The 14,668-nt window shown below is 43.8% G+C and overlaps 1 protein-coding gene across 1 annotated transcript in view; it reads left to right on the plus strand.

The window, feature by feature from the left end:
- The window catches only part of RIMS4 (regulating synaptic membrane exocytosis 4), a 763,308-nt gene that overhangs the window by 571,366 nt on the left and 177,274 nt on the right, over positions 1–14,668 (plus strand). Inside the window, exon 3 of the mRNA XM_044090003.1 lies at positions 3,339–3,451. Within this exon, the coding sequence (XP_043945938.1) occupies positions 3,339–3,451 (113 nt within the window). The remainder of the gene's footprint in view (positions 1–3,338; positions 3,452–14,668) is intronic.

Raw genomic sequence — 14,668 nt, forward strand, 5'->3', positions numbered from 1 at the left:
TAACAAGTTGTCTGTGTTTATTTATTATTACTTGCTTTCCTTTTCTTTTATTCCCAGTTGTCATGATTGTGGAAAGCTTTCTACTGTATGTTTAATACTTTGTCCGTGACTCCTTATTACACAGATGTTCAAAAGAGATGGTGGCTATACACCCTAGAATCTTATGTACTTGATAAATTGTATTTATCAATTTAACATTTGTTTACCAGGAATGTCTGACTTGGAACAAGCCAATTTTCAGCAGAGGCCCAGGGACACATCTTTGTAACTTGGGAAGAAACTGGAGAACCCAGAGGAAAACAACACAAATGCAGGGAGGACATGCAGACTCCACACAGAAGGCACCCCAGCCAACAATCAACCGGAGAACCTTTTGCTGGGAGGCAACAATGCAACCACTGCACCACTTTAGGCAGTAATACAGCAGCTGTACAGATATCATGGCCACAGTAATGGTATTGTTGTAGGTCAGTATAGATCACTATATGCTGCCATCAGTAGAATAAAAAGTGTGAGTGTGTGTGTGTGTGGTGTCTAATGTGTGTGTGTGTGTGGCATGAGAAGTCTTTTAAATAAAGACAAAAGTGCTGAAATATTAATGGCTCCAGTGGTTAATTGAGAAAGAAAGAGAGAGAATGAATATCAACCTCTCAACCTCTTAGACCAAGAAATCTGAACAAACCCATAAATAAAAGTAGGACAAAGGACCAAAAGTAGGGACAGTTTTTAAATGTTTCTCTTACAGACTTAGAAAGTTGATAGAATAAAAGGTTTTGCATTAGCATGAATTTTCTGAAGATTATGATGTCTGGAACTAAAATGTCTGTCATTATTTTCTAACTTCAATCTTTAATGATTTGCCACTAATTTATCAGAAAATCACCATTTTATGAAAAATGGACCAAAAATATGAGGTAAAATTCTGGATATTCTGCGAAAATCTGTACAGTTGAGAGGTATGTAGTGTGTACGGCATTCAGTATGCATGTATCTATCTGCCTGTATCCCTATGTATAACAAAGAGTGTGTGTGTGTGTGTGTGTGTGTGTGTGTGTGTGTGTGTGTGTGTGTGTGTGTGTGCTTCTAAATATGGCTAAAACAGACAAAAAAAATGCATCTTCTTTTTTCCTAGATACCTCATGATAATGTTATAGTGGTATTACCTACTCCTTTGTCCTTGTGAAGGTGTCACTCACAGCAGTAAGACCTGATTTCCCTCTCTGTATTCACTTCATTGTGCATGGACAGTCTGAACTAGGTAACCTGAGTCATTCAGCCAAGAAAGTACAATGCAGTGGTCATTGCATGATTACAGAGGGCTTTGCAGTTTTGGCAGTTTTGGAGTAGTATTGGAAGGGCCACCAAAGTAAAGAGGTGAAGCTGGAAATAAATGTATTATCCATATGTAATTAAAGGTGTAAGGTATCAGTGTTTTATTATTCCCTTAAAGTTTTCAAACTTTTAAAAACTTTTGACCTTGACATTATAATTAGACATTATATGTATGTAGAGTACCATTTAAAACAAATCTTAGTCAGTATAAGTATTTCTGTACTGTTGTTCTGAGCTAACATTTTACCTATTATGCTACTGGTGACAAATGTTAGGTTCAGTCAAAGATTTGGTGTCAAAACAGCACAAAAAAAATTCTAGACTATGTTGCGGGTAACTGGAGTTTGATTACTGGTATAGTGCCTGCTAGAGCTGGGGGGTGAGGATAGGCATGCATATCCTCATGGGAAGGATAAAGAATAGGGCTATCCTATAACACAGTCACTCAGAAGAGAGGCAGAAGTATTTGGAGGTGGTCCTCGGGTATGTACTAATTTCACAATGCTATGAATGATGATTAGCCTCTTATCAGCTGCTGTATAAATACATGCATGTGCAAAAACAGAAGTAGTGGCACCCATGTTGATGCAGATAACACATCCTCATGCATGGGGAGGGGGGATAGGACTTTAAAAAAAGAGAGAGAAATACCCTCATTGATTGGATGTTGGTGAGCACATATGCAACCCCCTGTGACTGCCTGGGTGACAACCCCTTCAGTACTGCAGGAGGGTTTATGGTCAACAGACATTTGAAGTTGCTGAATATATATGTTTTTATTTGGGGAAATGTCAATATGTATCCATCCATCCATCCATCCATTCATAATCCTTATTTTCCCCCTTTTACACATTAGGATAGGGTGTGACATTAACAGTAACAATCATCTAAAGTCAGCGTTTACATGGCCAGGTGGACTATCACAACCATTCTTCCATACCACACACATCCTCACACTTATGGCCACTTTAGGATGCCCATTCCACCTATTACATGTCTTTGGAATGTGGAAGGAAACTGGAGCAGCAGAAATAACCCACACAAACACAGGGAGCATATGCTGAATCTGTACAGGAGCACCCTAACTATTTCTGTGTAAAGCTTTACTCATTTGCAGTGATGGCATCATATTGTTGTGTATTTATGCTCCTGTGATGTGAAATCAACCCTCTTTGTCTTATTTTTGAAAACTCATGATCAGCAGTCTAATGTTAGCATGACACTAACACTATACATAAAGGTAAATGTGCAAAAATTCATAAATTGTGCAGCAGATCTTTTGTATGTTTGCCTGTTTATTATCATTTACTTACCTTTCCTTTTATTCAAAGTGATATACATTCTCACATGGAGTTTGCATTCAGGAATTTTGTATGTTGTTCGTTGCATTACTTCTGTCTGATTCATTGTGAATTGTTTAGCTATTGAGTTATATCAAGTAATTTTTCTTAGCAATTTCCCAGATTGTGTTTGAAAATTGTTTGCTTGCAGGATTATTTGTTCCTATCCAGTGACCAATACCTAAAAACTATAATTGGTACTAACCTCCCTTGCAACAGCCATTCATAATTTCAGCCTTTTTCACAAGAGTGATGGTTATAGTGTGTGGGTATGGTTTGCATTACATATGTGGAAGAACACTGTAGAATAGGCTCTGGGTAATTGCATTCTGTACCAAAGTTAGTGCTGCTCTTAGGCCTGGATCTGCTGCAGACCTTGTATACTATGTATGCATTGTGTAAAGGATTCTGGTCAGGCACTCTGCTCATTGAAAGAAAAACGCTTATATTAAATGCTAATGATACTGACTGCTTTCAGTAAGAGACAAATACTTACAGCATTTAAGATGCCTTTATGTGGTTCTTTCTTATGAAGTGTGTGGGCCAGAGCAATTACCAACCTAAGATTACCGCTTTACTGTTGGCATTACATTAATTACTTCTTACACTAAACAATTAATAAGCATTATTAAATGTTAAGGGACTCACATTTTATTCTTCTTTCAGCTTAAACTATAGTGGAGTTTGCCTGGCGTCTGATGGTCAGTTTAGTGATTTCTTGGATGGCATGGGACCAGCTCAGTTTGTTGGACGTCAGACCTTAGCCACCCCATCAATGGGTAAGCAGTAGAAGTTTTATGGACATATAACACATCTGCACATGTGTGCACACGCATGCACACACACACACACACACACACACACACACACACACACACACACACACATACATATATCCACACCCACAGACACACACAGACACATATGCAAATGCACATGCTTATATAAGCATCTACACATACAATTATATGCACACAGACATATTCTTTATTACATTATGATATAAACCGATTGGCATATATTTTTTCCTAGTTCTATTATCTGTTTGTTGATGTTTGTATATAGCCTTTCTTATCCCATCAGTTGCTGTCTCATAGTTAAAGAAATATACAGTTTTCCTCCCTCTTAATATAACAGGTTTTAACATTTCTGTGTCCTGTCCACATACCGTCCCCATGTAAGTTTTATCCTCATGGTGAATTTTGAAAGAGTAGTTTTTAAATCTCATTTCTGAATTTACTATTTTGGTAAACAGAGTTTGAATATATGTGCCATTAAATAATCCGATCCAAAGACTGTCCTCTGTGTCCATTACAAACATTAAAAGCACATCAATGTCTACCCAATAATGCTACATATCATTTATTTAAAATGTGCTCTTCTTAAGAAATGATGCACTGCAAAATATCAGAGTGAACTTAAAGGAGGTGAACCTGCCACTGATATAACTGGAATAAGCTGTAAACAAGGCACATACTATATAACAAATATTATAACTCCACTTTACAGACAACTATGATCATTTATTTAGACAGGTGTATAAATAGTTCCATAGGTTTATTAGTAAAACCTGTGTGCATATGAAACATGTCTTTTAGTCTGGCAACCAGTTTGACAACCCTGAAAACTTTTCATCAGAACTTACTAGGAATCTCAATAAAAGAAATAAACCTGTGGTCTCATAGCATGAAAGTGGATGTAGATGGGATAAAGTATTGACTGTTTTATACAAAACTAGCATTTTTATGCAGTTAAACTTGTTTTGACTTGAGGCTTAGTAACTTTTTTGTTAAAAGCAACAAACATTCCCCTGGATTTATGAAGCCCTTTATAGCATGCAGGATTAGTTTAAGAGCTATTTTCGGCAATATGGCAGACGTGCAATCCAGGAACGAGCTCCCGGGATGCGCACGTGAGCTCTTAGGCTAATTCTGCATGGACCGAGCTCCTGTATACAAATTACCCTTTTTTACAGGTGAAAACCATGCAAATGAGGGTAATATGCGATCCAGGAAGCTGGCAGCCATCTGTGTAGGACGAGTGCAGTGTGCAGAAATGTACTCTGTTAGTAACCGAGTACAGTTCAGCAGTCTACAAAACGGAGCTATGACAGCTCCAAATAAAGGATGCATATCATTGAGGAAGCATGCCAATGTCCATGTAGAAGGCCATTGGCATTGCAAAATGTAAAAGAAAAAAAAATAAACGTTTAATTTTATCTTCATCGATTTCACCCAGTTAAGCATAGGGCAGTGACGGGCAAACAGGATCGGGAGGAAATCAATAAAATAAACCTAAAATAAGCATTCTAACAAAAATCAGTATTTTGCCATGCAAGTTAATGGCAGTCAGAAGACAACTTGGCCAGTGCGTAATGGTTGCTAAGGGGGGAGGCTCAGTGTGGGACATATAACTATGCATTACTAGGCAATCCTATGCAAATGAGGGAAAGGTTAGTGAATCCCAGATTTTTCCATGGTGTGAGGCAGGTCCCAAGAGTGTAAGAGTATAAATAGCTGGGTGCAAGACGAGGATATAGGTGACATCATGGGGGGGGGGGTGTCAGGCATACTGTAAGCAGATTGGAGACCTGCGGCTCGAGATTGCTCTTAAGTTAGCACATCTAAGCTAGGAGTGTGTCTAAACCTGCTTAGCACACTTTACAAAGTGTAAGCAGGTGTGCGCGCCACGCACCAGGGTTTACAGGAAGAAAAAGGAAGTTAACCAGGAAAAAGCAGCTCTGTGCACATTTGAGCACTCCATTTGCGCGGCGCGCACATGGGTTTAAATAGGGAGGCAATCGGAAGGGAAAACAGCAGTAGGAAGGTAATCAATGAGAACTAGCTTAGCTGACAGGTGAAATGTATCAGAATCAGCCAGTTACACAGGCAGCAGACCAGCCCAGCCCAGCAGACCACTATAAACTATGCAAACACCTTTCCCCCTTGTTTTTCCCAAAAACTGTGCACCACCGGTGTATACAGACAGGGACAGTTTACAAAATGAAAGCAAGAGAAAAAAATGTTAGGGGCTGCTTTTGCTATCATAAACCAGCATGTGCAAGAGGCTGAGGGTGGTGAGGATGTGAATGCTGCTGGGCAGCCCACAGTGAGGAGATGGAGAAGAGTGTACAGACCCAGGGTAACCTACTAAGGGCTACATGAGCTGGAGATAGTGGAGCGCTATAGGGTGGACAGGGACCGCCTACAGCAAATTGTTAAGCTGTGCCGGCCACACATCACACACAGAAATAACAGAGGGGAACCCATCCCAGTGGATACCAAGGTATGTGTAGGCCTAAGAATACTAGCTACAGGTACCTTCCAAAGGCCAACTGGGGATATGATGGGGATTTCACAGGCATCAGCATCCAGGGTACTCCACTAGTTCCTGGATGCCATGTCAGCATGTCGGTGAGCATGTATATTTCCCCATCACCTGTGAGGCGTTGGCCAGCAATATGCGTCTCTTCCACCAAGTCGCACAATACCCTGAGGTAGTGGGTGCAATAGACTGCACTCACATATGCATTAAAGCACCACCAGGTGAGAGGGGTAGGGTCTACATCAACTGCAAGGGCTTCACTTCCATCAACTGCCAGGTCATGTGCAATGTCCAGGGCATAATAATGAATGTGTGTGCTGGCTGCCCTGGAAGCTACCATGATTCCCACATCTGGCATCTGATGCAACTGTACCAGACGTTTGCCAATGGGGACATCCTACACAGTCACCTAGTGGGGGATGCTGGATACGGACTGGAGCCATGGCTGATGACACCCATCAGAAATGCACACACACACGAACATGAACTCCATAATGACGCACACGCACAAACATAAATCATAATAGAGCGTGTGTTTGGGATGCTCAAGTCACGGTTCCGGTGCCTGGACATATCTGGTGGAGCCTTGCAGTACTCACCAACTACATGTACCCAAATTGTCCTTGTATGTGCCATGCTACACAATATGATCCTGCAGAAACAGCTGCAGCAGGAACAGCATGGGGCAGGGTCACACAGCCCCCCACCAGTGCCAAGGCCTGCACAGGCGCAGAGTGACTCGGAGGAGGAACAACCTGAGCCTGCCCCAGTAGGCAGAAGGAGGCATGCCCAGTATGCCTTGGCCTTGACAAAGAGGCAACGCATAGCACATGCACTGACGCAGTAGGGACCCAGGGAATGACACCTCTCTCTGACTCACGCATACAGTAAAAGGGATGCCAAACATGACACTACCTGTGCTCAACCATGTATAAGGAGTGTACTATGTGCATCTGACATAGGCAGCCCTGCATCACCACCCTCAGTACTGGGACATCCACAAGGTAAGTGACTCACACATGCCTGTTGGGGGGGCACATACACAACAACAGTCACAGCCAGCAGGATAGGTGTAGATAAACACAAACAAATGCTGTACTATGGCGTCTGAATGAGCCCCATGGGTAACCCCTACCCCAGCCCTACACAGACAGACTACAGCAGACCAGCCAGTTGGATGTCAGTTGTGAAAGCTAGGAAGTCAGAAAATAATATGTAGGTAGTGAAAGCAACGATTTGTAGTACACTGGTATGCCTCTAGCCAGCACGATAGGTAAGACTACAGACTGAAATGGTGTACCTGACATACCAGTACAGTCCTAGCAACTGTGTAAAAGTGTAAGATGTGCCTCACCATCCTATGGACACTTATAATAACAGTCAGGTGTGCCCCCCACCCCTGTGTAGAAATGTAGAAACAGTTTGGTGTCCACCCCCCCCCGCTAAGCAGAAATGTAGCAACAGACAATGCCAAATGACTGATGTATACCCCGCAGACACAGCATACTATGTGTCAGTGTACAACACACAGGTCAGCACTGCAGCACAAACCACCTGGACTTGATCCACACATGCAATATAGATGGCCATACTGGGCAAGCTCACACACTTAAACACAAGAAGGCCATGTCAGCAAACAACAGTGGACCAGACATATCTGGCAGTTGCAGTTCTCAGTATGCCCCACTCCTGCCTTGCACACACAGTGGACAGGAATACAGACATATGTGCAAGGACAACACACTCTAATAAGCCAAAGGTAGTCGGACATAGATGGGTTGAAGACGGTGACTGTGGCAAGGAGCCATCTGGGCCTGTCCCACCCAGCACACAGCTAAAGGGCCCCAAACACATGACGTGCATATGTCACTCACTGCAGATACTAGCCACCAGTACCTGTCAGCATGACGGCATGTTGCACGTGCTAGCTGTGCAACATGACTGTATAAGGAAGATGTCACCTAGTAGCTGTATACACGTATCTGTGGCATATGACCCTGGTTGTGCCCGCATGTGGCATGTCAACCCCTACATGAATGGGTTACGGCCCATGCACACACCACCCTCCCCATAGCAGTATCATGACAAGCCTGCTGAGGTCATCCAATGTAAAATTCACCTTTGGGGGAGCTGTAGCTCAGTAATCCACATGGCGCGTCCCATAACTGTGTACTGCTGTACTGATAAACCAGTTGGGTAGTAGTCCCAACACCAGACTTGGCAACTGTGTCAGGGTGTGTATGTGTGCATGTCTCGGTCTCTGCCTGAGTAGAGAGAAATGCTTTCTAGGCTACTCACACTCAGTACAGTTCATATACACAACATTGCCAAGGCTGCAGATGTCACGCACCTAGAAATACACCTCTGGGGAAATCATAGGCCAGTAATCTCCGTAGTGCATCTTGTAACTGTGTACTGCTGTAGTGTGATAAAGTAGTGAGGTATCAGAGTGAACCCCAGACCTGGCAACTGTGTGTGTGTGTTGGTGTGTGAATCTGTGTGTGTGTGCATCTGACTGAGTAGAGAGCAATGCTTTTTAAGCCACTCACACCCCGTACAATACACATACTAGACTTTGGCAAGGCTGCTGATGTCACTTACCTAGAAATACACCTCTGGGGAAGCCATAGCCCAGTAAACTCCATAGCACACCTTGTAACTCCGTACTGCTGTAGTGTGATAAAGTAGTAAGGTAGGTATTCTTACCCTAGTCCTGGCAACTGTGTGTGTGCGTTTGTGCGCGTGCGTGTGTGTGTATGTGTCTGACTGAGTAGAGAGCAATGCTTTTTAGGCCACTCACACCCCGTACAATACACATACTCAACATTGGCAAGGCTGCTGATGTCACTCACCTAGAAATACACCTCTGGGGAAATCATAGCCCAATAATCTCCATAGTGCGCCTTGTAACTGCATACTGCTGTAGTGTGATAAAGTAGTGAGGTAGGTGTTCTAACCCCAGACCTGGCAAATGTGTGTGTGTGTTGCTGTGTAAATCTGTGTGTGTGTGTGTGTGTGTGTGTGTGTGTGTGTGTGTGTGTGTGTGTGTGTGTGTGTGTGCGTGTGTGCGTGTGTGCGTGTGTCCGCGTGTGTGTCTGACTGAGAAGAGAGCAATGCTTTTTAGGCCACTCACACCCCATACAATACACATACTCAACTTTGACAAGGCTGCTGATGTCACACACCTAGAAATACACCTGTGGGAAAGTCATAACCCAGTAATCTCTGTAGGGCATCCTGCAACTGCATACTGCTGTAGTGTGTTTAGAACTGTGGTAGGGTTCCATCTCCACCCATGGCAGTTCTGGATGTTTTGTATGTGTTGCAATGTCTGTGTATGGAGCAATGCATCATAGGCTACTCACTCGCAGTACATTTCAAATGCCCTACATTGCCAATCCTGCTGATGTCATTCTATGTGAAGCAAAACTTTGGGGAGAAAATTCTTTAGTAATCCCTGTGGTGTGGCCTATAATAGCTCTATGCTGTAGTGTGATATAGATCTCAGTCAGGGGTTCTATACTCACACATGTCAGTTGTGGATATTTTGTGTGTGTCTTAACTGTCTGTGTAGGGAGCAATGCATTTTAGGCTAGTCACTTGCAATACAGTTGAAATGCCCTACTTTGGTAATCCTGCTGATGTCATTGACTGTGAAATGCACATTTGGGGAATAATACTCCAGTAATGTCCATGGAGCATACTATAACTGCATAGTGCTGTAGTGTAATAAAGTAGTTAGGTAGGGGTTCTACTCCCAGACATGACAGATGTGCGTGTGTGTGTGTGTGTGTGTGTGTGTGTGTGTGTTTAGTGTGTGTGTGTTTGTAACTCGTATCATAGGTTCATAGATTAGCACTAGGCTAACTGCCCTTGCGAGCCATTTTCAGCCTAGCCAATTATCCCTTGTGAGACTCAAACCCTGCACCTTGTGTTTGTAAGGTAAACACCTTAACCATTAGGCTACCCTCCCACCTGTGTAGCAGTGAGTGTGTGTGTCAACTGTGGGCATTGTGGAGGGGGTTTTGCTAATTTATTTTATGGTGGCCCTACTATATATCACAATGTCAAGCATACAGGGATAACAGATGTAAATTAGCTGGAAGGCTGGGGTGCAAAGCCAATACCCATACATGTGACATGAAGGCCAAACAATCCAAGTTAGCAACCTCACTATTACCCAGAGCACACACTCAACCCATGTGTCATAGGAACACACATGCCTAGGCAGCAGCCAATATGTGAGTAGTACACTGCATATTGGCTACTGATAGTAGCTATGCAGTGATAGCAGTGGCCTACAGAGGGCATGTTACCCTGCCCATCTGTCCAATATGCACGTACATGCAGACAGTGCACCTCTACCATGTTCCCCAGTGGACACCTGCACCACCTGTGGTGCCTTCACATGTGACTCACAATGGACATACCATGCCTGACAACATGTCCTGTATGGACAGATGACACTGACATCAAGGAATGCTGTTGGCATGCCATCAATGTAGGTGAAGGGTAAACCTGCTGCCCAGTACCAGCTCCTGCCACAGGTGGCCAAGTCTGGCACATCTGATGATAATCTTTGTTCACAACATGGGCCAGACACCCCAGGTACAGTTCCAGATGTCACTGTACATGCATGTGGGAGGTGTGCACATCCCAGACACCATCCATGTCATGGACTAAGTAACACATACATGGCATGTGGTGTATAGTATTAGCCACACACAATAGTAACCCAGGTGACTGGATGGGGATGCAATACCCACCTGTGTGGGCAAATGTAGTAACTACAGGTGTGAGCCACAATGCAGACCATTGTCATGTGTCCTTATGCCAAGGTATACCCATCACCTACCCTTGTACAGCCTGCTGGCACAGTTGACCATCACACACCCGTGTAGACATGCACCTGTGCATGTCAAAACTGGCACCCTGTGTGTTTGTGTGTGTTGTATGGTGCGTATGTCCACATCCGCACTCACTACAACCCCACAGGGCATACTGAAACATGCTGTATGATGTCTGACATCTCCTTGCACTCTTTGCCCATACAGCCTCCATATGACCCATGTGGTGCATGTAATACCTGCACATTGATGTGTTGTGGCAGTCCCACTAGTGATGAGTTGCATTCCTGGCCCTGCCAAGTGTGTCATTGTGTGTGCGTCCCTGTGTGAGTGTGCCTGTGTTGACACTGGCACCTGTTCATGCAGACAGGCACGTGTACAACACCTAATATATATCTACTGTATCCCTGTTGCAGATGTCACTCACCCTCACATATATGTTCTGAGTGCTCCACATCAGGTAACCCATGTGGTGCATCCAATAACAGTATCGAACTGTGATAGCACTACATAGTTGTCGGAGGTTTGATACCCTGTGCTGGTAGGTGTGTGACATAAACATACTTCGGTTTTACACTCCCACCCCTCCCTGATGTGTATTTGCCTCTGTTTGCCTCCCCACTCCCTCTCTGGTGGATGTGGAGACCCATACCTGCCTTGCTTAGGCAGCAGCATGTGTATTTTATGTGATGCTCATGATTAGCTGATAGCCTCTGCATGAATTGCAGCCCTCCCCTAGCTAATTGCATGTGGAACAGCTGTGGTAACAATCCCATAGCCAATTGCATGGGAACACATTCCAATACCTAGGAACATCATGGTGGTGTTGTGTGAGCAGGAACTAGATCTTTTTGGCAAACAGCATCTCAGATGGAATGGGGATTTACCTCCAACAACATACACTGTGGAAAGAGGACAACAAACATGAGGGGGATGTGCCTGACCTGACTACAGACTGTAAGGACTGCTATACTGCATTTGGAGTAACGTTGGTTTAATAGTATTTGTCTGGATATGCCTGTCATACTTGTAGTAATACCTGCCATGTCAGTTCCATGTATATGAGGAATCCCCATCTGCAGGGTCATCTGCAGACTGGGCAGTGTTGTGCCTATGGTTTCATGTGTTATCCACAGTGCATCTCTCTGTGGAATGCAGACAGTAGTGTGAGGATTGCAGTCTGTAGATGGTGAAGGCCATGACAGTTACTGACTTCATATCCCTCATAGGTTGTATGTTGCAACAAACACCGTTACAATGGAAAATATACAAGATTATCACAGCAACATGTCTATACTGGCCCTGTGTATGTGCTGTTAGCCACACCACTGTCAACGTTTACATATGGTGTGCATGAAGTGATGCATATTTGCTGTACGCCATAAATAGTGTCATCATATCTGATAACAAGCCAGTGATATATCAGATTACTACACATGTCATGTGCAGTAGGAGTTATATTTCATGACATAAGCTGGACATTCTGTGGATGTTTGTAAAGTACTGAGGTCTGTGTTGTAATGGTGAATGGCGGCAGTGTGTGTATTGTTAATATGTACTGTAGCCTGTGTACAGACTGTGGTAGATGTCATTGTCCTAGCTCCCCTTCTATCAGATGTTACATGCTGCCCCACTGTATGGTACCATTTTGCCATAACTGTTTGTAGGGCCATACACACACATGTCTCATACCACATACAGCCATCAGACCAAACTGTGTAGCAGCCCAGTATATGTATGGACATTCTGTGACTGGGACATATGAGGATGGTGTAGAACAGATAGTCCATATACTGTAATATTATGATAGCCTACCATATGTGGCTGTGACTGCGTTTACATTGGTTATGGTTATGCACTGTCACACAGGTGTATCTTACCCTGTGCTGTGACATGGTTGTTGAGCCTGCTATATTTGCAGGTACATGTGCATTCTCCCATACAAGATGTAGGCCAGTGTTGAGCCAGTCTGCCTATAGCCTGCACAGTGCATTGTTACATGCCTAGCAGCTTAGTGTACCTAACCAGTGGGATGTCATGTGCAGATACTTGCCAGATGTAGTGCTGCTGGGCCTCCCTTAAATGTCATGTATGTCAGACAGACCAGTGGGATGCTGTACAGATGTATGTCAGTGTCTAGTGGGTAGTATGTGTCCATGGCACCCCTGTACCAGCAGTCATTATGTGTCAGGCCAGACAGGAGTGTGTGAATCCAATACCTATGGTGCCAAATGTATACCAATCGTTGTGTTATACCCATCTACATGGCTGTCTACATCCATATTGTCAAGCTTGGTACACATGTGGTGCGCTAAGGGAATATGTGTATACCTCTGGACTGCCCAGGGTGTGTCCAAAGATCCATATATAGTGGCCAGTATCTCTGCTGCACTCCACAGGGGCATTACATGCTAGCAGCGGTACTTTACAATGATTTCTGCAGGATGTCTGTCAGTAGCCAATGGCACACATGTTATAAGCAGATATCAGCATCCACACACACCATGTCTGTGAAGACAATCTCAATGACAGTAGCAACAGTCTAGTAATATACCTGCTATACATACCTGAGATCCCCTTGCACTACGACATTGGGACTGTAGGGGCTGGGGTATGGCTACACTCCATGTCCAGGACATATGGTGGAAATATATGCACATATACCTATCCAGATAGCTCTATATATATATATATATATATATATATATATATATATATATATATATATATATATATATAAAATGACATGTGTACTAGATTGAATTACCACTGTCATGGCAACCACCCACTATAAATCCCTACAGCATGTGGCCGTGGTCCCTTCACATTTTCTGTGTGATGGACATCCGTCCTTTGTGTGTGCATCAGTTTTTACAGGCAACATGCACAGTCAAAGCGGACACATATTTGAAGGAGGTTCAGGAATTACAGACAGACTGTAGGTAGAATTGTGTAATGCTTTGCACAGTACTGGTGTTACAGGGTGTGTGTGTGTATATACTAGTGTACCTTGGAATGCAGTCTGTCTGCATAGGTCACTACTGTGGGCCTACCTCTTGCTGGGCAGAGGTATGCCTATCATGTGTTGTCCGTCCACCACACAAGCCCTGTGTCAGTTATGACACTGACAGTTTGTGTGTTGCGTGCTACCAGTACATGGCTACATCCATGTCTATATCTAACCTTAATTCCCTGACTAAGGGTATGTTGCAGACTATCCTGTAACACCAGCACCTTGCTTAGTGTATGGCAACAGTGTTCCACATATATGCCTGTGTTCCAGCCTCTGTCCCCCATCTACATACCAAGCTCTGCACATTTGTCATGCTGTTGGGGGTTGTTCTGTAGTGGACTGTGAGTATATCACACTGCCATTGCTGCCATTAGTACACTGCTGTTGTATCCCCAGCACATACATTAGGGCTGGGGCCATATATGTGTGGGCGTCACCTACACAACACACGTGCGCCCTTATGCACTGCAGAGGCCAGTGTATGTAACAGTGGTATATGGTTTTGTATTATTGAGTCCAGGTGGGAAGCACCATAAATGACCTAGGTTGCTACAAATGGGATATCAGGGGTGAGCTGCCATAATGTATGTGAATGTACAGTACCGTATACTCCACCTATATTGCAACTACTAACATGACTTGGGGTACTGCAAGCCTACTGCCTCCTGCAATGCAGACTGTTCTGTGTGTTATGCCTTGTTATGTTCCGGGTACAACCCATTTGATCACAAAACGTCTTTACCTCCTCCGGAGATTGTACAGAATGTAGATAGAGGCTGCTGAACTACACACTTGCAGTGCATACAGTTGAT

The sequence above is a fragment of the Protopterus annectens genome, chromosome 12.part0 (assembly GCF_019279795.1).
Source record: "Protopterus annectens isolate FY-2018-M chromosome 12.part0, PAN1.0, whole genome shotgun sequence".
In the NCBI taxonomy this organism is placed as follows: Eukaryota; Metazoa; Chordata; order Ceratodontiformes; family Protopteridae; genus Protopterus; species Protopterus annectens.